The sequence below is a fragment of the Sus scrofa genome, chromosome 12, assembly GCF_054392235.1.
Source record: "Sus scrofa isolate SSC_HxYL_T2T_F1_AM1 chromosome 12, Sscrofa_HxYL_maternal_Yorkshire_Landrace_v2.0, whole genome shotgun sequence".
In the NCBI taxonomy this organism is placed as follows: domain Eukaryota; kingdom Metazoa; phylum Chordata; class Mammalia; order Artiodactyla; family Suidae; genus Sus; species Sus scrofa.
The window spans coordinates 26652774-26674184 of NC_139394.1; the positions used below are offsets into that span (position 1 = coordinate 26652774).

Genomic DNA, 21411 nt, shown 5'->3' on the forward strand with positions numbered 1-21411 from the left:
CTGCTCCCACCAGGAGGCTGATCTGTGCCGGCTCTTGTTCACAGTGGAGCTCACACCTCCACACTCTCACCCAGAAGAGCTGCCCCTCGACCTCATGTTCTTTCTCTTTGGTCTCCTCCATTTCTCCACCTGAACCCTGCGCCCAGCCCTGCATTGCACAGCACTTAGCCTCTGGCCTGAGCCAGCCCCGCTTGGTCTGGACAGAAGAACAGGGTGAAAACAGGACAGCATATAAATGGCAACAATATCTGGTCTTAAGGCTGAGGTGAATCCCGAAGGCACGGAGAGCTTTGCAAACTCAAAGGCAAACTCAGCCCTGCCTTGGGCAGGAGCATGAGAAAACAATGAGACCTTTGAAATATAAGAAAGGCCTGGAAGGTGAGGAGCGTGTTGAATTTGCCAGTGTGACTGGTGTGGGCAGGGGAGGCGATAGAAGGAACAAATGAGTAGCGGCCAGGTAAAGCCTTGGATGCCAGGCTCAGGATGCTTCTGGATCCCCCATGGGGGCGGAGGGGGATGGGGCCAAGCCAGCCAAGGGCCCGGGGAGCAGGAGGTCCTGGGCGGATGAGAGTCACCAAAGACGGTGTCAGGCAGACATCACCCATCAATGCACTGATCCAAGGATCACCTGCTAACTTTGGGTAATTTGCATAGGAACAAACTTTTGTTTACTAGCTGCAGTTCCCTACCCTATGTGGTCGGCGTGCTAATAATACATTATCACAGGACATAATTAACAGCCAAGACTACCTAATGACAGCCAAGGTGTTAATATTACAGCAAATGGTCCGTGCAGACTTGTCCCTCTTTCTATGGACCCCAGGGAGGGACAGGGGCCTTTCCTGCCTTGGAGGTTTAGGCCCTGAGACCTTGGGAGGCAGGTGGGACAGCTGTCAACTTTTCAACCCATCTCTAGGTCCCTGGGTGCTTCGTCTGCTGAGTTCTGGCTTCCTGGATTCTCTGTCTCCCTTCCCTGAGACTGGGGAGAAGACCAGTCGCCTTCCCCCTGGGGGCCTCTGGCTCTCAGGCCAGCAGCAGAGGGTGAGCGAAAAGGGAAGGGAGGGAGAAGAAGGAAGAAGAGGACGCACAGATTTTTAAAAAGGGTTAGGAATGGGCAGGAGGTAGGGCCTGGGCAAAATGACCTCCCCAGGCCACCCCACACCCAGAGGTCTCATGTTTGGGGAACTTAGAAGGCCAGGAGGGACCCAGGACCTGCCCAGCTGGTCAGGGCCTGCAGCCTTCCTAGAGCACTGGGTTAGTCCCTGGACAGCACCTCTCCAAGGCCCTGGGAAGGCTCTCCTGGGGGCCCAGAAGAAGGAGCAGGAAGCATTCCTTTCTCCAGGTCTCTTTGGGCCCCCACGCAGTCTCAGCAACCACTGATGGTGCGGTCCTGCTGGTCACTCTCTTGGTAGAGCTCAGAGCCAGCAACAAGGCTCAAGAGGCCAGACGACCCTCCAGTTCGCCTAGGGAGAGAACTTGCTGGGGGGTGGGGGCCCAGGCACCCCTCCCTCACCCAACCCAGCCTCCCAGTGCCCCCCAACCCTGCAGAGTGCCCCCCTCCCCAGCCGTGGACGGAGCGAGAGAGTTGGTGGCATCGCTGGGCCAGGACATTCAGGGTGGGCAGGCCAGGATGTGCGGGGGAGGTAGAGGCACGCGCATGCGCATGCTGAGAGGGCGAGGAGAAAGTGTTAAAGCCTGAGAAAGGCAAGCGGAAGCAGGAGGGGTCGTCAAGGTGTTGGAGGTGGGGGGGGGGAGCGCAGAAAGAAGAGAGCCCACCCCCCCCCCAAGCGCCCTCCCCCAGGTCTCCCCCTCCCTCCGTCTCCAAGGAAGGAAATCAGGAGGCCAGTGCAAGATTGGTTTGGGTCATTTCCACATGCTTTATTCCAGCAATCAAAATAATTAAAAACATCTCAAATTATTATACACATACAAAATAGGTACAAAGTCTCTTGCTTCCTCCCACCCCAGGGGAAAACTGCTTTTGTGCTTTGGGCATCTGTGCTCTGAAACCCAGTGAGAGAGGACACAGGACAGACAGAGAGAGAGAGAGGCCACGAGGGTGGGATGCAGCTGAGGAGGAGAGGGTTTCAGAGGAGAGAGAGGAGGTCGTGGGGGGAGAGAGGCCTCAGGGGGTGAGAGGCGGCCGAGGGGGAAGAAGAAAGGGTGGAGAGCGAGCGGCCCTGTCCAAAGCCGGCACTCGTGCCCCCCGTTTAAATAGCACCTTTAGAAAATTCACATGAGTCCCCATCCACAAGGAAAAAAAAAAAAAAAAAAACAAAGAATAAAAAAAAGACTTTGAAACAAAAAAGGAACATTTGCTGGCCTGAGGGGGCGGGGTGCGTCTCCACTTCCATGTAGCACCAATGATTCCCCCCCCACCCCGCCTCCATCACATTGGTAGCACCTTTGGTATAAAATGAGGAGCCCCTGCCACCCCGCCCCCACCCCCGCCCCCACGCAGTTGCCCCGGTGACACACAAAGACAAGAACGAGGTAGTCTTTCAGCAACACAATTAGGCAAGGAACAGAGCGGTCAGTCTCTCCCACCCAGCCAGGTTGCACGGGGCTCTGGCCCGTTTGGGTCCCAAATCCGAGGTTTCTGCTCTGTCTTGGCCCCTCCTGACTTTCCTCCGAACCCGGTGGTGAAGGGCCAGTGGTCTCCCTGGCATGCTCCCCTCCAAAACAAAGAGGGGTATGTTGCCAGGGCGACGGGGACGCCAGATGGTAAAGGCTTCCTTGGCAGTCCGTGAACTCCAGGTGCCCCCAGGGTTTGGGGGTGCTGGGTGAGAGGGGTGGGCTGGGGGTGGGGGGGCCACTGGGTGTTTCAGCATTGCCTTTGGTTGCTGGGCAGACAATGCATTGTTTTCTGTGTCTTTGGGGGAGACTCAGATTTGGGGAGCAGTGGAGGGGAGGCCCCAGGAAGGCATGGAGAAAGGAGCAGAAAGGGCAGAGTTGGGGTGTCATAAGCCCAACGGGCAGAAAAGGACTTACCCCCACATGGGTCTTCAAGCAAGTGGACCAAGCTTCCTTTTTTAAAAAGTTATTTATTTATTCTTTTTTTTTTTTTTTTTTTTGGTAAGGTTTGAAATGCACTTTTGGTTTTTGGTCATGTTCAGTTGGTCAAAGATTTAAAAACTAAGTTTGAGAGATGAATGCAAAGGAAAAAAATATTTTCCAAAGTCCATGTGAAATTGTCTCCCATTTTTTGGCTTTTGGGGGGGTTTCCGTTTGGGGTGTTTGTTTGTTTCCAGGGTCAGGGGCAATTGGGTTGGGTGGGAGGGAGCCAGATTGGGGCGGAGGGAGTTTACAGGAAGCAGACAGGGCTAAGGTCGATGCCGAATTCTTGGTCGGGGGCGCCAACGTCCAAGGGGGCCACATCGATGATGGGCAGGCGGGAGGTCTTGGTGGTTTTGTATTCGATCACTGTCTTGCCCCAGGCTCCGGTGTGACTCTGGGGTGAAGGGGAGACAATGGGAGAGGGGTGTCACCCAGCGGGAGTGAGCGGGTGGGGGGCACTGGGCTTGCCTGGGAAGCCAGAGCCCGATGAATGGGGGCCCTGCTGGACTCACCGTGCAGCCGTCGTAGATCACGCTGTAGGTGAAGCGGCTGTTGCCCTCGGCCCGGATCTCGATCTCGTTGGAGCCCTGGAGGAGCAGGGCCTTCTTGAGGTTGCCAGTCTGCTGGTCCATGTAGGCCACGCTGTTCTTGCAGTGGTAGGTGATGTTCTGGGAAGCCTCAGTGGACATCAGGCGCAGGAAGGTCAGCTGGATGGCCACGTCAGCAGGATCGGAGCCCTCGCCGCCGTACTCGAACTGGGGGGGGTGGGAGAGCGAGGAGTGAGGGACCGACCGTGCCGGAGCCTCTGGTCCCTGGCCTCCCTCCCTGACGTCCCACTGAAGATACCCCAGGGAACCCCCCGTCCAGAGGGGCACCCCTTGCCTACAGGTACCCTGTGTCCCAGCCAGTCTCGAGGACTCCGGGGTCCTGCCTCCCAGCCCGTCACACGTAGCAGAGGTCTGGGTTACCCAGGATCAACCCCCCTGTGGAGCCCTGGGCCAGCCCATCTTGGAAGAGTGGCTCCAGCTCACGCACCTGGAATCCGTCGGTCATGCTCTCGCCGTACCAGACGTGCCTCTTGTCCTTGGGGTTCTTGCTGATGTACCAGTTCTTCTGGGGCACGCTGGGCTGAGTGGGGTACACGCAGGTCTCGCCTGTCTCCATGTTGCAGAAGACTTTGATGGCGTCCAGGTTGCAGCCTTGGTTGGGGTCAATCCAGTATTCTCCTGCGGCGGGGCAGGGCGAGATGGCGTCAGGGGAGGTACGGGACATGGGCCCCTCTGGGCTCAGCCCTCTATGTGGCTGAGGAGGAGGAGGGACAGCCGGGCCGGCCCTCACCGCTCTTCCAGTCGGAGTGGCACATCTTGAGGTCGCGGCAGGTGCGGGCGGGGTTCTTGCGGCTGCCTTCGGGGCTCCGGATGTTCTCGATCTGCTGGCTCAGGCTCTTGAGGGTGGTGTCCACCTCGAGGTCACGGTCGCGGACCACATTGGCATCATCGGCCCGGTAGTAGCGGCCACCATCGTGAGCCTTCTCTTGAGGTGGCTGGGGCAAGAAGCTGAAGTCGAAACCGCCGCTGGGAGGACCAGGGGGACCGGGGGGTCCAGGAGGGCCGGGAGGACCCTGTGCAGAGAGGGAGGAGAGGGCGGATTACTGGGGTTCGGTGCTTCCAGGGCGGGAGGGCCACAGGCAGACCGGGTAAAGGTGTGGCTACGTACAACAGGGCCAGCATCACCAGTGCGACCACGAGGCCCAGGGGGACCGATGGGGCCGGGGAGACCGTTGAGTCCATCTTTGCCAGGAGCACCAGCAGAGCCAGGGGGACCCTGGAGGAAGGAAGCTGGTTGGAGAAAGCCTGCCAGAAAGCACAGGCCCACCCTGGCTCTGGCAGAGAAGCCCACCACCCGCTCTGCCTGCTCCTGGCTCCTCAGCCGCATCGTGGCTCATTGCCACAGCCAGGCCAGGAAACTCTAGATCGGGAAGGAGCAAGGAGGGGGAGGTCGAGGGCTTCGTAAGGTCTTCCAGGACCCCTCTTCCCTTCTTTCATCCCCTGCCCGAGACCCTTCTCCAGAGAGGCGGGGGACACCCGTGTCCCAGGCCAAGGGCCCTGTGGTGAGCCTAGGCTCAGCATCCAGGAAGAGCAGATACAGAGAAGGCATGACTCACTCGGGGACCAGCGGGACCAGAAGCTCCGGAGGGACCTTGCTCACCAGGAGAGCCCTGAAGGAAAGAGGCAAAGGCAGTTCAGGCGGAGTGTGGGTCACGGGAGGCCAACCACCTCCCCACGCAGCCACCTCGTTATTCTAGCCCCAGGTTGGTCCATAGGCTGAGATCCTTCCCACACCCTCTCTCTGTGCACCCCTCATCCTCGCAGAAGTTACTTGGAAGGGCCCATTATTCTTCAGACCCCGGTCCCTGCCCAGGGAAGGGAAGGACTGCCCAGAGAGGGAAACGGAGGCGACGCGGCCTCCCCCCATCACACAGCAGGGCTTGGAGGGATGAGGAAAGAAGATGCAGTGGCAGCCGGGGGCTGGGGAGGGCTGAGCATACTTACGGGAGGGCCAGGGGGACCCTGGAGACCAGAGAAGCCACGGTGACCCTTAATGCCTCTGTCGCCCTGTTCGCCTGTCTCACCCTTGTCACCACGGGGGCCTTGGGGTCCCTGGAAGAGAGAGAGGGACAGGCTGTCAGGTGGGAGGTCCAACAGCACTGAATGGGGTGCAGTCCACATCTGGACACGGGTTCTGAGGACACGAGGGCCGGACTACGGCACTTACAGCAGGGCCACGGGCACCAACGGGGCCAACGGGACCAGCAGGACCAGCAGGACCCTGGAGAGAACAGAGAGAATGTTAGATCCTGGTCAGAGAGAGCCCTGCGAAGGGCTGGTACAGCCTGAACTGCAGGTGAGACCACCCCTCGGTGGCCAGATGCCTCTTTCTTCACATCTTTTCCCACCGTATCTATCTCTCCCAAGTCCTAGATGAATTTTCCAGTAAAGTCCGGCTTCATGTAAGCCGAGGCAAGCAGCTGGGGACAAACCCCATCCTTCAGGGGAGACAGGGTGCTGTCTGGGGGAGGGGCCTCGAGGCTGAAAAGGGGCTCAATTCTTTTTGCAACCATGCCTGCCGTGGGTGGCAGTGCCTGGGCCAGGGGTCGAACCCACTCCACAGCAGCGACCCGTGCCAGTGCCGTGACCATGCTGGATCCTGAACCCGCTGCTCCACAGAACTCGCCTGGGGCTCAATTTTTTTTCCAAGGAGGCCAAGGGCCCAGGCATCTTGCAGGACCTCCGCCCCTCCCCTGCCCAGGTGAAGTCGGGTGTCCAGCTGTAGACCCCTTGGCAGGCCTGGAGAGTGCCCAGCCTGGCCAGAAGCAGCCAGCCAGACCTAGCTACTTACAGTCTCACCACGATCGCCGCTCTTGCCAGCAGGGCCAACGGGGCCGGGGGCACCAGGAGCACCAGGAGCACCAGGGGGTCCAGCAGGGCCGCTCTCACCACGGTCACCCTGAGTGGGGAGAGAAGGGAAGCCCGAGTTGAGTCAGCCGTAGCTGAAGGAGCCAGGTGGAGCCACAGGTGGGGGGTGTGGCCCCAGGGGTGTGGCCGTCTTACCTTGGGGCCAGGAGCACCGTCTCGTCCAGGGGATCCTTCAGCGCCAGGGGCTCCCTGCAGAAGGAGGAGGGAGGTGAGTGACAGCCACGGGGAGGGAGGCTCAGGCAAAGACCAAAGTGGGCACGCTGAGGCCACTGGCATGGGGCTGGCAGCCGCTCACCTCACGTCCAGACTCGCCAGGGGGTCCAGCCAATCCAGGGGGGCCCATGGGACCAGGGGGGCCACGTTCGCCGCTTGGTCCAGAAGGACCTTGTTTGCCGGGTTCACCCTAAGGGAGGAAAAGGAGTCAGGCCAGAGATGCGCTGGGACAGGGCCCTGGGTCCCCCCAGATCATCGGCCACATCTGTCCTCGCTGACCCCACCTCCTACATCCTGCCCCCCTCCGAGTCCTATAACGGTTCTTCCCAGGGTTCCCAAGGTGAGGGGACACTCACAGATGGGCCGGGAAGACCAGGGAAGCCTCTTTCTCCTCGTTGACCGGGCAGGCCGACCACACCACGCTGTCCAGCAATACCCTGAGGTCCAGGAGTACCGGGAGCACCCTGTGGGGAGCAGATGGGGGTGAGGTGACTTCCAGCGGCCAGAGACCATGTCCCCAGTCTAGACCCCTCTGAGACGTGCACTTACAGCAGGTCCGTCAGCACCAGGGGATCCTTTCTCACCAGCGGGGCCAGGGGGGCCAGGGGGACCGGCTTCACCGGGACGCCCAGCGGGGCCAGTCTCACCACGGGGACCTTTGCTGCCTTCTTTGCCAGCAGGACCAGGAGGGCCAGGGGGTCCAGCATTTCCCTGGATGGGGAGGAGAGGGGCTGTCAGAGTCTGGCAGATTCTGGAGCATCACCAAGGCCTCATTGGGCGCACGCACCCCTGACAGCCTGTGTCTCAGGCCACCCCAGACCAGCGGGGTCTCCGCCATAGATACTTACAGAGGGGCCGGGGGGACCGACTCGGCCAGCAGCACCAGGGAAACCAGTAGCACCCTGGAGAAGAGAACAGAGATGCAATCAGAGGGAGAAAGGCCCCTTCACCGGGCCCCGGCTGCCCCTACCTCCAATCACTGGTCGGGGAGAACCTCAGCAGAGAGTCAGAGCCAGCTACTCACAGGAGGACCAGCGCTGCCACGAGCACCTTTGGGTCCGGGAGCACCAACGCTACCCTGCAGGAGAGCACAGAGGCGTCAAGGCCAGTCCTGGATCCAGTCTGCCAGCAGCGTGGGGCCCAGAGGGGGAGATACTCACAATGGGGCCAGGGGGGCCAGTGGGTCCAGCAGGGCCGGGGGGACCAGCATCGCCTTTAGCACCAGCATCACCAGGTTCGCCTTTAGCACCAGGTTGGCCATCAGCACCCTGGGGGAGGAGGGAGTGGTGTGAGTGGAGGGGAGGGCGGTGCCAGCCCAGAGAGGTGGCTGCGGAAGGACCAGAACTCCAGGCAGGAAGATGCCTCAACGGAGGACAACCCCTCCTCCACCCTCCCCCTCCGAATTAGGCCAACGGGCCTCATCCAGTCACCCAGGGCCCCGTGGCCTGGCTGGAGATGGAAGAGGAAGGGGATCTTGGTACTTACAGGGGGGCCAGCGAAGCCAGCAGGGCCGGGGGGACCAGGCTCACCACGGTCACCCTAGGAGGAGGCAAAGGGAGAGATGCTGTGACTTGGGGGAAGCGGGGAGAGGGTGGACTGGAGGGTGGGGGGAGGAGGGCCTGAGGAGCACCCCCCGTGGGGACAAGAGCCCGTGGGAACCAAGGTGGAGGAGGGACAGAAAGAGGGCCAGGGGTTGGTACGAAGGGAGAGAAGGGCCGAGTATGGGGCCTTAATGGGGTCTTCTGTACTTACGGGGGCACCACGAGCTCCAGTGGGACCAGCAGGACCGCTAGGACCAGTTTCACCCTGAGAGGGAGGGACAAGAGGCCCCGAGTCAGGGGACCATGCTGAATCTTCCTGGCAGATGACTCCCAGGAGAGCCCCCCACCCCGTCCAGCTCCCCATCTCTGAGTCACCAGCTTGGAATCGCAGGAGCTGCTCCCCTGCAGAGCCGTGCTCAGGCTTGCTGGGGAAGCTGTGTGTTAGGGAAGAAGGTGGAAAGGTGGCCCCCTCACCTTGTCACCAGGGGCACCAGCGGGGCCGGGAGGACCAATGGGGCCAGTCAGACCACGGACGCCATCTTTGCCAGGAGCACCATCAGCACCTTTGGGACCAGCATCTCCCTAAAGGCGGAAGAAGGCCTGAGCCTGGCAGCGCGGGGCAGGGAGGCGATCAAGAGCATTCTCCCCAAGTGTTTGTGTCTGCTCTGCCCCGACCTGTGCCAAAGACTCAAGATCTTTCAGGGGAAAGATGTCTGTGTAGGGATTCCGGGGCGGTGGGGGGCGGCTAGGGTAAGAAGCCCCTGCCTGTGTCAAGGAATGAACAGGGCACCCCCCCACCCCATCTCTGGTTGCCATGGTAGCCTGTGAGAAGGGAAGAAGGGACTGCAGGTAGAGGGTTCATCAGCCAAGAGGCCAGAGAGGAAGGGAGGATTAAGGACCGGGACCCCAGGGACGGGAGAGAGAGAGATGCCAAAGGATCTGAAGCAGAGATGGGAAGCACCCAGGGCCCAGGGGAGGGGGAGTTCGACTTACTCTGTCACCCTTAGGACCTGGGAGACCAGCTGCACCTCGTTCGCCAGGCATTCCCTGAAGGCCAGGGGCGCCCTGGCTACCAGGGGCTCCAGGGGCACCAGCATCACCCTAGAGGACAATCGAAGAGACTAGAGTGAGTTCCAGAAGTGGGTCACAGTGTTGCATCCCCTCTTAATTTCTCCCAGCCTTTGTTCTGAGGCCAAAGACAGGCAGCAGCTAAAAAGAAAGGTGCGCAGCCCAGAAGTTCAGGCAGCACATGGACCCCACCCCAGTCTGATCCCCCCCAACAGCCCGCCCCAGCATCAGGCTGGCTTTGGTCACAGCCAGGCATCCCCCACCCCGGGAAGGGGGAGATCTGGTCCCCATGCTGCGCTCACCTTAGCACCATCATTGCCAGGGGCACCGTTGGCTCCACGGGGACCTGCAGGACCGGGGGGACCTTGCACACCACGCTCGCCGGGGAAACCTCTCTCGCCCTGGGAAGGGAAGGACAGGGCACGTGATGGCAGCTCCAGAGCCAGAGCCAGAGCCAGGGGCGGGGCGTCGTGGTGGAAGCAGAAGAGGCTCTACTTACTCTTGCTCCAGAGGGGCCGGGGGCACCGAGATCTCCAGGAACACCCTGAGGGGGAGAGGGGGGCAAAGAGTGAGGACCTTGGTCCTCCCCACTAGAAAGCACTCCTGTCCTCCCGGGGGGCTAGCCCTCGGGGTCTCTGGTCAGAGGCCAAGCCCTTCTCAGCCCTGAACTGGGATTATCCCTCTCCCCAAACTTGGGGTTGAGGGCATCTGAGTATTCCAGTAGCTCTACAAAGAAGTCCTCCAGAGCAGCAGCCACGCAGCTCTTTCGTGCATCTATCATGCACCTGTCACGCAGAGGCACAGCTCCCTTCATGACGGGAAGTCCTTCCTCGTGTCTAACTTTGATCCCTCTAGCTGTTGGTGATCTGCTCAGCTAGAAAGGCTAGACTCTCCCTGTGTATTCCCTGCGCTCCCCATCTCTTCAGCTACCTCTTACCTGTTCACCGGGTTTGCCTGCTTCACCAGGAGGACCAGCAGGGCCAGGGAGACCCTGTAGGTGGGAAATGGAGGAGGGAGGAGAGGAATTAGAATCTGGAAGAGTTGTCGTTCACGCCCCTCTCCCGACACCTGACAGCCCGTGAGGCCTCACCTGGAATCCAGGGGAGCCAGCGGGGCCTTGTTCTCCTCTCTCACCAGCGGGGCCCTGCACGGAGGGGACAGAGGGGACGTGGTGGTCATGGGAAGGCCCAGGAGAAGGGGGGCAGGGGACCACTCCCCCTTTCCTGGTCCATAGTGCCCCCTCCCCAGGCCTCCCTGTGAGGGACACTCACAGCAGGTCCGGGGGGTCCCTGAGCTCCAGCTTCTCCATCTTTGCCAGCAGGACCCTGTGGGGAGAGAGTGGATAAAGGGGTCAGGGTGGCAAGGTGAGCAGCCTGGGGCCGGGGTCCTGACGCCCTGGGGATGGGCTGCAGCATCCTGCATCCCTCCTGCAGGATGCAGGGATGGGATGTGGGCACAAGCAGAAAGGGAACAGGAACCAGAAGGAGGTACTTACAACTGCGCCAGGGGGTCCGGGAACACCTCGCTCTCCAGCTTTGCCAGGCTCTCCCTGTGGGGAAAGAGAGTTAGGGTTGAGAGGGGCTGGAAAGCCAGGGCGTCCTGGGTCCCTCCTGTTTTACTTTGAGTGGAATCTTTTATTTATGTACTTATTTTTATACTTATTTTGTCTTTTATCTTTTTAGGGCCACACCCACGGCATATGGAGGTTCCCAGGCTAGGGGGCTAATCGGAGCTGTTGCTGCCAGCCTACACGATGGCCACAGCAGCGCGGGATCCTTAACCCACTGAGCGAGGCCAGGGATTGAACCCGCAACCTCATGGTTCCTAGTCGGATTTGTTTCCGCTGTGCCACAAGGGGAACTCTTGAGTGGAATCTTTATGGAGCTTTTTTATCTCTCAGTTCTGGCCCCTGAGGAAGGCCTTTGCTGGCTTCCTGCTGCTCCATCTTTTGGCCTCTCCCTGAACCCTCGCCTCCCTGGGCACCTGCCTCTTGGGCTCCTCTCCCAACCCTGTCCCGTTTCTTCTCTCCATGGTACCCCTTTGGGGAGCTGAGCTGCAGAGGGCTTTCGTCTGCTCTGATATCTCCTTTTGAACCTCAAAGAACCCACAAGATTTGGGGGTGACTATCATGGAAAAGGCCCATCCTATAGCCATGTGTGGGGGGGGCGGCTGGGGGGGCAACAGTACTCATTTTCAGGAATAGAGCTAGCAGAGGTCTTTCATCTGATGGATAGGGAGACTGAGGCCCAGAGAGGGGCAGTGAGTGGCCCGAGGCCACACAGCAGGTCAGGGGCAGAGCTGGGTCCAGAACCAGGACTCTTCCCCCCACCCCCACCCCCATCCCACGTGTGTCTGCCCCATGACACATCTCACTGAATACTCACAGCAGCACCTTTAGGTCCAGGGAAACCCATCACACCAGCCTGACCACGGGCACCAGGAGGGCCTGGGGGTCCAGGGCGACCATCTTGACCGGCGGGACCCTGAGGATGGAAGGCACAAAAGCAGAGGTGAGGACAGAGGGTGAGAGGTCAGGAGAGTGGCAGAGAGCCCACTCGGGGGGGGGGGGGGTGGAGGGGACGCTGGTGGTGATACTTACAGGGGGGCCAGTTTTGCCATCAGGACCAGGGCTGCCAGGGCTTCCAGTCAGACCCTAAGAGGGAAGCAGAGAGGCGTGAGTGAGGGAGGGAGAAGGCAGGTGGGAGAGGGGGAGGGGGAGAATGGAGGTGAGGGGGAGCAGGGATGCTCTAGACGGCAGATCTGAGGTCCTGCTCCAGCGGCATGTCATCCCAGAGCCCACAGAGGATGGGCAGGATCCTGGGCCAAGCCAGGCAAAGGTCTGCTGTCTCACCTTGGCACCAGGCAGACCAGCTTCACCGGGGCGACCAGCTTCACCAGGAGAACCTTTGGGACCAGCAGGGCCAGGAGAACCACGTTCACCAGCGGGACCCTGATGGGGGGAGTCAAAGCAACACTGAGGCTCTCAAGTCCGGCATGGGGCAGCATCGTCTTCCTCCTGGGTGGTGGGGGTGCTTTCGGGGGCATTGGTGATGGTGGGAAGGTCAAGGTGAGGCTGAGAGTGAGGAGAGAGGTCTGTAGGCCCCGGATGGGCACGTGCAATCGGGCGCTGGGAGGGGGAGGGGCTGACTACATCTGGAAGAGCACGTTCAAGGTCAGTCTCCCAGCCATGAAGAGACATTACCTTGGGACCAGCAACACCATCGGCGCCAGGGAAACCACGGCTACCAGGTCCACCCTGTGGGAGGAGAGAAGGCCAGTGAGCTCACACACCCAGGCACCGGGCTGGCACCGGGGCAGAGAAGGGGGCACTTACACGCTCGCCAGGGGGTCCAGGCAGGCCAGCAGGTCCAGGTTCACCTCGGGCTCCTCGCTTTCCTTCTTCTCCAGCAGGGCCAGGGGGGCCTTGAACACCAGTGGGACCCTGGAGAGGGCAGAGGAGAGGGGGCAGCCTGTGGTGAGGCGCCATCCTGGTACCTGCTCCAGAGTTGGCTGGAGGCTGGGCACCCCCCCACACACAGCATCAGGGGCTCCTATGCCTCCCTGGACCTCCCTGCCAGGGGCTCCTGGGGCAGAGAGATGGAGCTGGGGGACTTACGGGCTCTCCCTTGGCGCCAGTGTCTCCTTTGCTGCCGGGAGCACCAGGTTCACCCTGCGTGGGGAGAGAAGAGGATGAGTGGAGGGTCGGGGATGTTCAGCTGGGCTGGATCTTCACACTCCCCAGACGAGCCAGCACAGAGGGCGAGAGTGGTACTTACGCTGTTACCCTTGGGACCAGGGGGGCCGCTGGGACCCTGGGGTCCAGAGGGGCCTCGGGCACCAGGGAAGCCAGGAGCACCAGCAATACCAGGAGCGCCCTGTGGGAGGCAGCACACGTTGAGCCCAGGAGTGGCGGGCACAGGGTGGGTGGAAGCGGGGGTACTGGGGGCAGCTCGGAAACCTTCAGGATACTTACGTTGGCACCTTTGCCACCAGGCTGTCCATCAGCACCAGGGTTTCCCTGTGGTACAGAGGGAGGTGGGTGAGTGACCGTCCAGGACTCCGAGTTGGGGAGGGGCACAGAGACACGGAGGAGGTAACACTTACAGCAGGGCCAGCAGCACCAGCAGGGCCAGGGGGGCCAGGCTCACCACGCACACCCTGGGGACCTTCAGAGCCTCGGGCTCCTTGGGGACCAGCTTCACCCTGGATTGGAAGAAAGGACATGTCAGGAGCCACCCTGGGAACCCAATCTCACCTCCAGATGGCAGGGGGTGGAGAGCCAGGACAGGAGGCCAAGACTCGGGACTCCAAGATCAGAGAAGGGGACCCCGGGACAAAAGTGTTGGGGATGGGCTTCTCTTTTGCCACTCTGGGTCCCTCTGGTTTGGGGAGCAGGGAGAACACCCACCCCTTAGCCTATGGGAGCTGTGCTCAGAGAAGGGGGTCTCACCTTAGCACCAACAGCACCAGGGAAGCCAGGAGGACCAGCGGGGCCAGTGGGACCCTGTGAATGAAAGAGAGGTGTTAACAAGAAGGAAGATGGCAGCTACAGGTCACATCCTGGGACAGAAGAGGTCCTGGGGTTCAGACCTGCCCTGTGTCCCAGACCCAAGAGCTGACACTGAGACCCCTCCCCATTCCCAGGCACCTCCCCATTCCCAGGCACCGAAGTCCAGGAGCTGTACTCACAGGGGGTCCAGCAGCACCAGTAGCACCATCATTTCCACGAGCACCCTGCAGGAGAGAGGGGAGAAGTCTCAGGTACATTCACTGAGGGCTGGCCAGTCCCTTTAGCTGGCAGGGAACCCCTTCCAGAACGCCGAGATCCCCCAAGGGGCCAGGAGTACTTACAGCAGGGCCAGGGGGTCCAGGGCGACCTCGCTCACCAGGCAGACCACGGGGGCCCTGACCACGAAACCAAGAGAGGCCAAGTTAGATGGGAGACACATCCCTATCCCCCAAGCCCCCATCTTGTCCCTTCCCCCGGCTCCCGCTCTTCCTTCGAGAACTGGACCCACTCACCATCTGACCAGGAGCTCCATTTTCACCAGGGCTACCAGGCTCACCCTAAAGAGCCAAGAAGAGGGTTAGCAATTCATTCGCAGAGGGACTGCGGCGGAGGCAGAGGATACAACATTCCCACCGCCTCTTACCTTGGGACCAGCAGGACCAGCATCTCCCTTGGCACCATCCAAACCACTGAAACCCTAGGACAGGAAAGAGGGCCAAGGTGAGACCTTGTGGAGACAGTGGACCACCTTGACACCCACCCAGACCTGGGGAGGTCTTCACAGCTATCCCCCTGTGTCTGAGCGAGACCAAAGCTCCCCTGGCCCAAGATCTCACGCCACCCCTTTATTGGGATTTTTCTCCCAACGGAGGGACATTCTTTGGGGGGTCTGCTCGCTGGGTCTTGGAACTTGGGTAGCTGCCACCGCACACCCCCCCCCCCCCGCCCCAAGACACACACCAGGATGCTCTGGGGAAAGGGCTGGAATGGTGGGATGCAGAGACTTTGGGAACTTGGATGATGCAAAGGTCACTCACTCTGTGTCCCTTCATTCCAGGGAGGCCAGCTGTTCCGGGCAATCCCCGAGCACCCTGCAGAGAACAGGAAAGAAAGACAAAGGCAAGGCCATTAGAGGACACCCCTGTGGACATAGCTCCCAAATGAAGGCCAAGTGCAGCAAAGCTTGGCGGCCAGCCACACCATCCTGCTCACCTGAGGTCCAGGAGGCCCACGCTCACCAGGGCGACCAGGCTTTCCAGCTTCACCCTGAGAGAGAGAGAGAGAGAAAAAAAAAAGCCATCACGCTCATGCTCCCTGAGTTGGAAAAGTGTGGAAGACCCAGGTCTTCTTGGGGTCAGGTTGAGGGTCAGGCCTTGGGGCCCGGAATCTCATCTCAGTTTAAATCTACCACGAAGCACCCTCTTTGGTGAACTCTGCATCTCTCCAAAGGAATTTCTGTTTCTTTTTGTCACCAGCATCTTAATCTCACCACACGGGGTGAAAATCTGAGGTGCCCAGGGTGGTCAAGCCTAGGGAAATTGCTCACCCCAAAGGGATGGGGTCGGAGACTGCTTTTAGGTGGCTGGGGTGAGGGGAGGGACAGCCACGCTGGTGAGGAAGGTGGGGAAACATCCCAGGAGGCTCTTTGTTCAAGGACGTTCCCATGTGTCAGGGAGAACACGCTCTCCTTTCTCTGGGTATCACCCCTAAAGGTGATGAGGGCACAGCGGTGGAGATTACAGGGACCTAACCCAGGGAGGTGGGAGGGGGGGGTCACGTGGTATCCCCTCGCCAGGGCTACTTACATCATCTCCGTTCTTGCCAGGGGGGCCAGGAGGACCACGGGGACCCATGGGACCCTAGAGGAGACAGGAAGAAAGGACGTTAGAATGACCAGGATAAAGAAAAAAGGAGAAGGCTGGGATTGGAAGGAGGGGGTAAGAAAGACCACAGATGGTGGCCCCTCAATAGGAGAATCCACATACGTGTGGAGGGAGTGTGGATTTCCACAGAGGGTACAAGTCAAGGGGCACTTACGGAGGCGCCAGGCTCGCCAGGCTCACCAGGGGGGCCTTGGAAACCTTGGGGACCCTGAAGGACAAGGAGAAAGGGGTAGGGTTAGAAGGGTAGGTCCCTACCAATCTGTGCCCCATCTCACCAAGAAATCTCTGAGCACCTTCCCTGCCCTTATGCCAATCCTCCCTCCAAAAGACCAAAGCCCAAGGTGGTGTGGACATCCTGGATACTCACAGGTGCGCCAGGGGGGCCAGGGAGACCACGAGGACCAGAAGGACCCTACAGAAGGGAAAGAAAGGGAGGCCATAATGACACCTCTGTAGGAAAGGTTATCTCCCATGGTTCTTGTTGAGACTACCCATTTGCCCTGCATCCTTTCTGGATTCTGAGGTCCCAAAGACCTCCTAAGTTAACCACGTCACCCCAAATGCCTTCACTGGCTCATCCTGTCCGGATCCCCCACCTGCTCTTCTTCTATCATCAACGTCCCCAGCTGGTGACTCACCATGGGGCCGGGCACGGAAATTCCTGCTGACTTCTCATCATAGCCATAAGACAACTGGGGAGCAAAGTTCTAGAAGAGAGAGCGCATGAGAAAGCAGGGTCAGGACAGTGCGTCGAAGGCGGAAGCTATCACCAGTACTGGGACAAACTGACACCTCATGCCCCCTGATGGGACGCGTACTTCGCAAGACAGCATGACTCCTGCCCCAAATCCATCACTCACATCTAATCACGAAGGCACACCCAACAAACCCAAACGGGGGGGACAGTCTACAAAACAGGTTGGCCTCCTCAAAAAATCTCAGGGACAGGAAAGACAAAGAAAGTCGGAGGAATGTTCTAGATGAAAGGAAACAAAAGAGACCTGACAATTCAATGCAATTCCTGACCTTGGATTGGAACCTGGATCAAGGGTGAAAAAATGCTATGAAAAATATTTTTGGGAACATTGGTTAAAGTTTGAATACAGACTGCATTTTAGATAATGGTATGGTCCCAATGTTAAATTTCCAAAATGCAATCCTTGTGCAAGAGCCATGTAAGAGAATGTTCTTGTTCTCAGGAACTACATGCTAAGGTGTTGAGGAGCAAAGAGACATGATACCAGCAACTTTCCAATGGTTCAGAAAACAAAAACCCGGATAATGTGTATGTACATTACATGTATACATACATTGTACATATAATTATATGTATAAATTGACAGGGACTGACAAAGCACACATGTGACAAACTGAAGGATATGTGAGTTCTTTGCAGTGTTCTTGCAACTTTTCTCTCTCTTTTTTCCTAGAAGCCTGAAATTATCCAAATGTATGCCCCCTGCCTCCCCCAAAACAACAAACAAAAACACTGATGGGGGTGGGGAGTGGGGCGCAGCCCCCAAGGCCTTCCAGGAACGCCTGGACTCTCCCACTTACTCCTCCGAGGCCAGGGGGTCCGGGGGGTCCAGGAGGTCCGGGGGGTCCAGGAAGTCCAGGTTGTCCAGGGATGCCGTCTCGGCCAGGGGGGCCAGAGGGTCCCTGCAGTGGGAGGGGCGGGCCAGGTGAGCGCAGGCCAGAAGCCACGCCCACCCCCAGCCCCCAACAGGCGAGACAGAGCATTGCTTACCCTGGGGCCTCGGGGGCCAGTGTCTCCCTTGGGTCCCTATCGGGTTGGGGGAGAAGAAACAAAAGACGTCGGGTTAGAGAAAGCCAACTGTGAAGAGTCCCGGGGCGGGGGCGCACAAGTCGAGGGCAGAGGATTACCTCGACTCCCGTGGTTTCCTGGTCGGTGGGTGACACTAGGGAGGGAAGAGACGCGGCTTAGAAGCAGGGCTTGCGCCAGGTGCTCCCGGCAATAGAGCTCTCCTCTGCACGGGGCAAGGGAGCGCCCCCCCCCCCTAATCCCAGCCCCAGGTCCCGAGCTATACCCTCGCCTTCGGGGCAGACGGGGCAGCACTCGCCCGCAGGGACTCTGGCGCTGGGACAGTTCTTGATTTCGTCGCAGATCACGTCATCGCACAACACATTGCCGTTGTCGCAGACACAGATCTGGCAGGGCACGGGTTTCCACACGTCTCGGTCATGGTACCTGAGGCCGTTCTGTACGCAGGTGACTGGTGGGACTGGGGGAAGATGGGGGCCGTCAGCGGCGCTGCGAGTCCCCCACCTTGGGGCTCCAGGTCCCTCAATCCCACCATCGCTTCCCCTCGGTCCGAGAGGCACATTTAGATTTTCTATTTCTGGCCTCTCTCTCTTCCCTTTATTTATTTTTTCTTTTTTTCTTCCTCCCCCCCCCCCCCCGGTCCTTTTGTTTTTCCTTTCCCCAAATCCTTAAAAGCTCATCTGCTTCTCATCAGCACCAGTGACAGGGCTGAGGCGCCGGGCCAGGTCGGCTATAACTCTTTCCAGTTCTCAGGAATTTAAACAAAGCTTTAGGCTGGAGTTGCTTCCAACTCCAACCTCAGCGCATTGGCGCGGAAGCCAAGTGAAATAAAAAGCCATCGGGTGGGGGAGCGGGGAGTGGGGGAGTGGGAAAGAGAGAGAACCGGAGGCGCCTGGTCCGGAGGGCAGGCTTGTGGGGAGTGGTTTGGGTGGAGACCGGAGGAGGGGCTGGGAGGAGAGATGGGAGGTCCAGGCAGGATTCCGTCTCATTCCCGGGGCAGGTGGGATGGTGTGGGCGGGGCTAGGAGGATGGGGAGGAGCTAACGGGCGTGGGATCCCGCCCAGAAACTTAAAATGTACCAGAGACTTAAAAAAGAGCAGGATACGCCCTAACCTCCACTTCCCAGATATCTCTAACAGCCTCTCCCAAGGACAAATCCCGTTTCCCAAAGCCAGCCAGTGCCCGGGGTCACTCCTTAGCCAAAGAACCCAAAAGTCCGCCAAAGAAGTTAGTTAACCAAAGATCCAAAAAGTCCGTAAATGATGTTAATCACGCCCACCGCGGAGCGTCCACCCAGGCGGCCACTAGGTGGCGGGCCACCCTAAGCAATTTCCCCCGACCGGCCACTTCTTTTAGAGACTGGAGCTACCCCGTCCCCAACTTTATTTTCAAAGTCTAGAGGTGGGGTCCACACCAGGCAACAACCCCATTTTCCCGCTTCGACTCCTGCGCGGAGAAGCGCTGGCCAGGGAGGCTCAGTGCCAGTATAGCTCAGCAGAGGGCGCAAGGACCCTGCCCCTCAAAGCCGGCGCCAAAGTTTCTCAGCCTGCAACCCGCCCACTCTCAGCGCCCCCTCCCCCCTCAGCCCAGCACTTCTGTGGCCCCAGGAACACTGTCTAGCCTGCAGAGAGGGCAAACAATCTTTTCTTATGAATCATCCCCTAGCCTTCCCGACCACTTTTACATCTTGGGCTCCAAATTCCCGACTCGGCGCCCCCACCCCATCCTCGACGTACTTTACGCGTACCCGGCGCCCAGAACCAATTTTCCCCGCTGTACTTCACAGTGTGCGCTCGGGACTCCTCCTGAGCCAACTCGCGCCGTGCTGCATCTCCTCCTCCCACTGCTGGGGGGGAGGTCATCTACACCCCCGCCCAGAGTGCGCTCCTTTCTACCCCCCAGGGCGCCGAGGAAGAGCCCTCACCATCTCCCTTTCATCCTTGAGCCTCTGGAGCATCCCGAGTCTCAGCTTACGTCGTGGACCCCCCCAGAACCCAACGCGGGACAAGATACCAAGTAGCCTTGGACCCCCAAAAGTTTGAGACTTACTGTCTTCTTCTTGGCCTTGTTGGCCTTCTTCTTGGCCCTCCTCTTGGCCGTGCGTCAGGAGGGCGGTGGCCGCTAAGAGGAGCAGGAGCCGGAGGTCCACAAAGCTGAACATGTCTAGACCCTAGACATGTAGACTCTTTGCGGCTGGGGTGGGGGTTAGCGTCCGCTCATGCGTGGCCTCACACTCCGCGTGCCTCCTGCTCCGACCCCGAGGAGAAACTCCCGTCTGCTCCGACCACTGGCCCGGGCCCCTTTTATACCATCCCGAGGGCGAGCGGGGAGGAACCCTGCCCCTGGGAGAGGGGGAGCCGGCTGCCCGTCCCCCAGCCAATCAGAGTTGCCTGGCCCGGCCCCCAATTTGGGAGTCGGAAGGGAGAGGGGGAGGAGGAGGGAAGGGAAGGGAAAGGAGTCCACCGCACGCCACCCCCCTTCCACAGCTCTGCCTCCCCAGCCCCCCAGCGCAGCCTGGGCCAGAGATGCTGCCGCTGGGGTGCGGCTCGGTCCTCAATATACTGTGGGCTAAAGAGTGGGAAGGGGCGCCTCTTCAGCTTTCTTCCGGGGATGCGCAATCTGGGGGGAACTGGAGTTGGGGAGCTGGGTAGGGAGCCTTCCAAAGATGGAAGAATTGGGGGTGATTGGGAGAGGGTCCTCCTTTACCCGCCCGATATCCTTGGCAACAGCCAGGCGATCGGCCCGAGGAGGCCAGCTATGGACCCCTCTAAAGCAGGAGAACCAGAGAATTTAAAAGATGTGCGTTCTGGGGGGTGTCTTCTGGTGTGGCGGGGGTAGAGAACTTAGGGTTATTTGAGGAACGAGTTAGAGACTCATTGATAGACATTAAGAATCAGATATTTGGGGGTGGGTGCGGATGAGAGGATTTTTATTTTGAGGCTGTCAGTTCTTCTGCCACGTCTCCAAGGTGGACTCAGATGCTCTCCCCCCCGAAGCCCCAGCCTGATTGAGAGAGATGGGGTGGGGAGGCTGAGGCCCTGGGTGAGACATTTGACTACGTGGGCTCTCCAGATGAAAGCTTTGGTGTTGAGTGAAGGCACTGCGGGGTGGGGGCGGGGCATTGCGAGGGTTCTCCCACCCCAGGTGGCAAGGGCTTGAGGTCACTGGCCACTTAGAAAAGAGTCTTGTGTTGGGGTCTGTCATGGCTATGGCCATGGTTAAGTGGGGAGGAGTCTGCTGGAGAGCCCTGGACCAGAGAGAGGGGGGTCCTGGGGGCTGCATAAAGCTCTGTCTCTGTCTGTACCCCGACTCAGGATTGGGGAATTTTGGGTGTTTCTGGGGGAGACTTGCCTTGGGGAGTTCAAAATGGAATTGCAGGTGAGTGTCCTTCTTTTAAAGGATGTTTCCCACTGCTTCCCTTCTTTTCTGGAAACCCCAGGCCTTGCTCTTTGGCCCTGGAGCCAGGAGAGAATCATGTGCACCCCGAAAGGTGGTGGAGACCCCACCAGGCTATATTTGGAGGAGAGGCCCCTAGAAGCTGGTGTCAGCCCTTCTCCAGGTCCCAGCCTCCCAAGAGGGCTCTACCCTAGCCTCCGTCTATCCAGGCCCCTGGTCCTGCCGAAAGCTGAGGGCCCAAGAAAAGGCAAAGAGGGTCCCTTTGCAATGTCAACTCCAATCCTTCTTGCGCAGCTCCCCACCCCCATCACTCCAGAGCTGCAACGTGGAAGCGGGGAGTCCCGCCTCCCCCAAACCATCCAAGATTCCATTGCCTCCCCCCGCCCCTCTCCACGCCCTCCCCCAGCTGGTTTTGTGCAACGAAGGCAAAGGGAAAAAAAGACCAAGAGAACAGAAGGGGAGGGAGCCACGTCGGCTGGCCGGC

At 59.5% G+C, this 21411-nt stretch overlaps 1 protein-coding gene across 1 annotated transcript; it reads right to left on the bottom strand.

Moving 5' to 3' along the window:
- Positions 1–1857: 1857 nt before the first annotated feature.
- On the bottom strand, positions 1858–19810 carry COL1A1 (collagen type I alpha 1 chain). The gene is given in 51 exon segments (NM_001444319.1): positions 1858–3451; positions 3570–3812; positions 4093–4283; positions 4396–4678; positions 4774–4881; positions 5222–5275; positions 5610–5717; positions 5833–5886; positions 6457–6564; positions 6669–6722; positions 6829–6936; positions 7103–7210; positions 7296–7457; positions 7595–7648; positions 7771–7824; positions 7907–8014; positions 8232–8285; positions 8499–8552; positions 8762–8869; positions 9281–9388; positions 9658–9756; positions 9855–9899; positions 10293–10346; positions 10446–10499; positions 10627–10680; positions 10851–10904; positions 11740–11838; positions 11955–12008; positions 12207–12305; positions 12558–12611; positions 12690–12797; positions 12972–13025; positions 13132–13230; positions 13329–13373; positions 13460–13558; positions 13806–13859; positions 14045–14089; positions 14207–14260; positions 14378–14422; positions 14509–14562; positions 14903–14956; positions 15078–15131; positions 15671–15724; positions 15903–15956; positions 16116–16160; positions 16387–16455; positions 17306–17407; positions 17496–17531; positions 17633–17667; positions 17797–17991; positions 19581–19810. Coding segments are annotated over 51 exon segments (4401 nt in total). The 5' UTR covers positions 19693–19810; the 3' UTR covers positions 1858–3304.
- Between the last annotated feature and the right edge of the window lie 1601 nt (positions 19811–21411).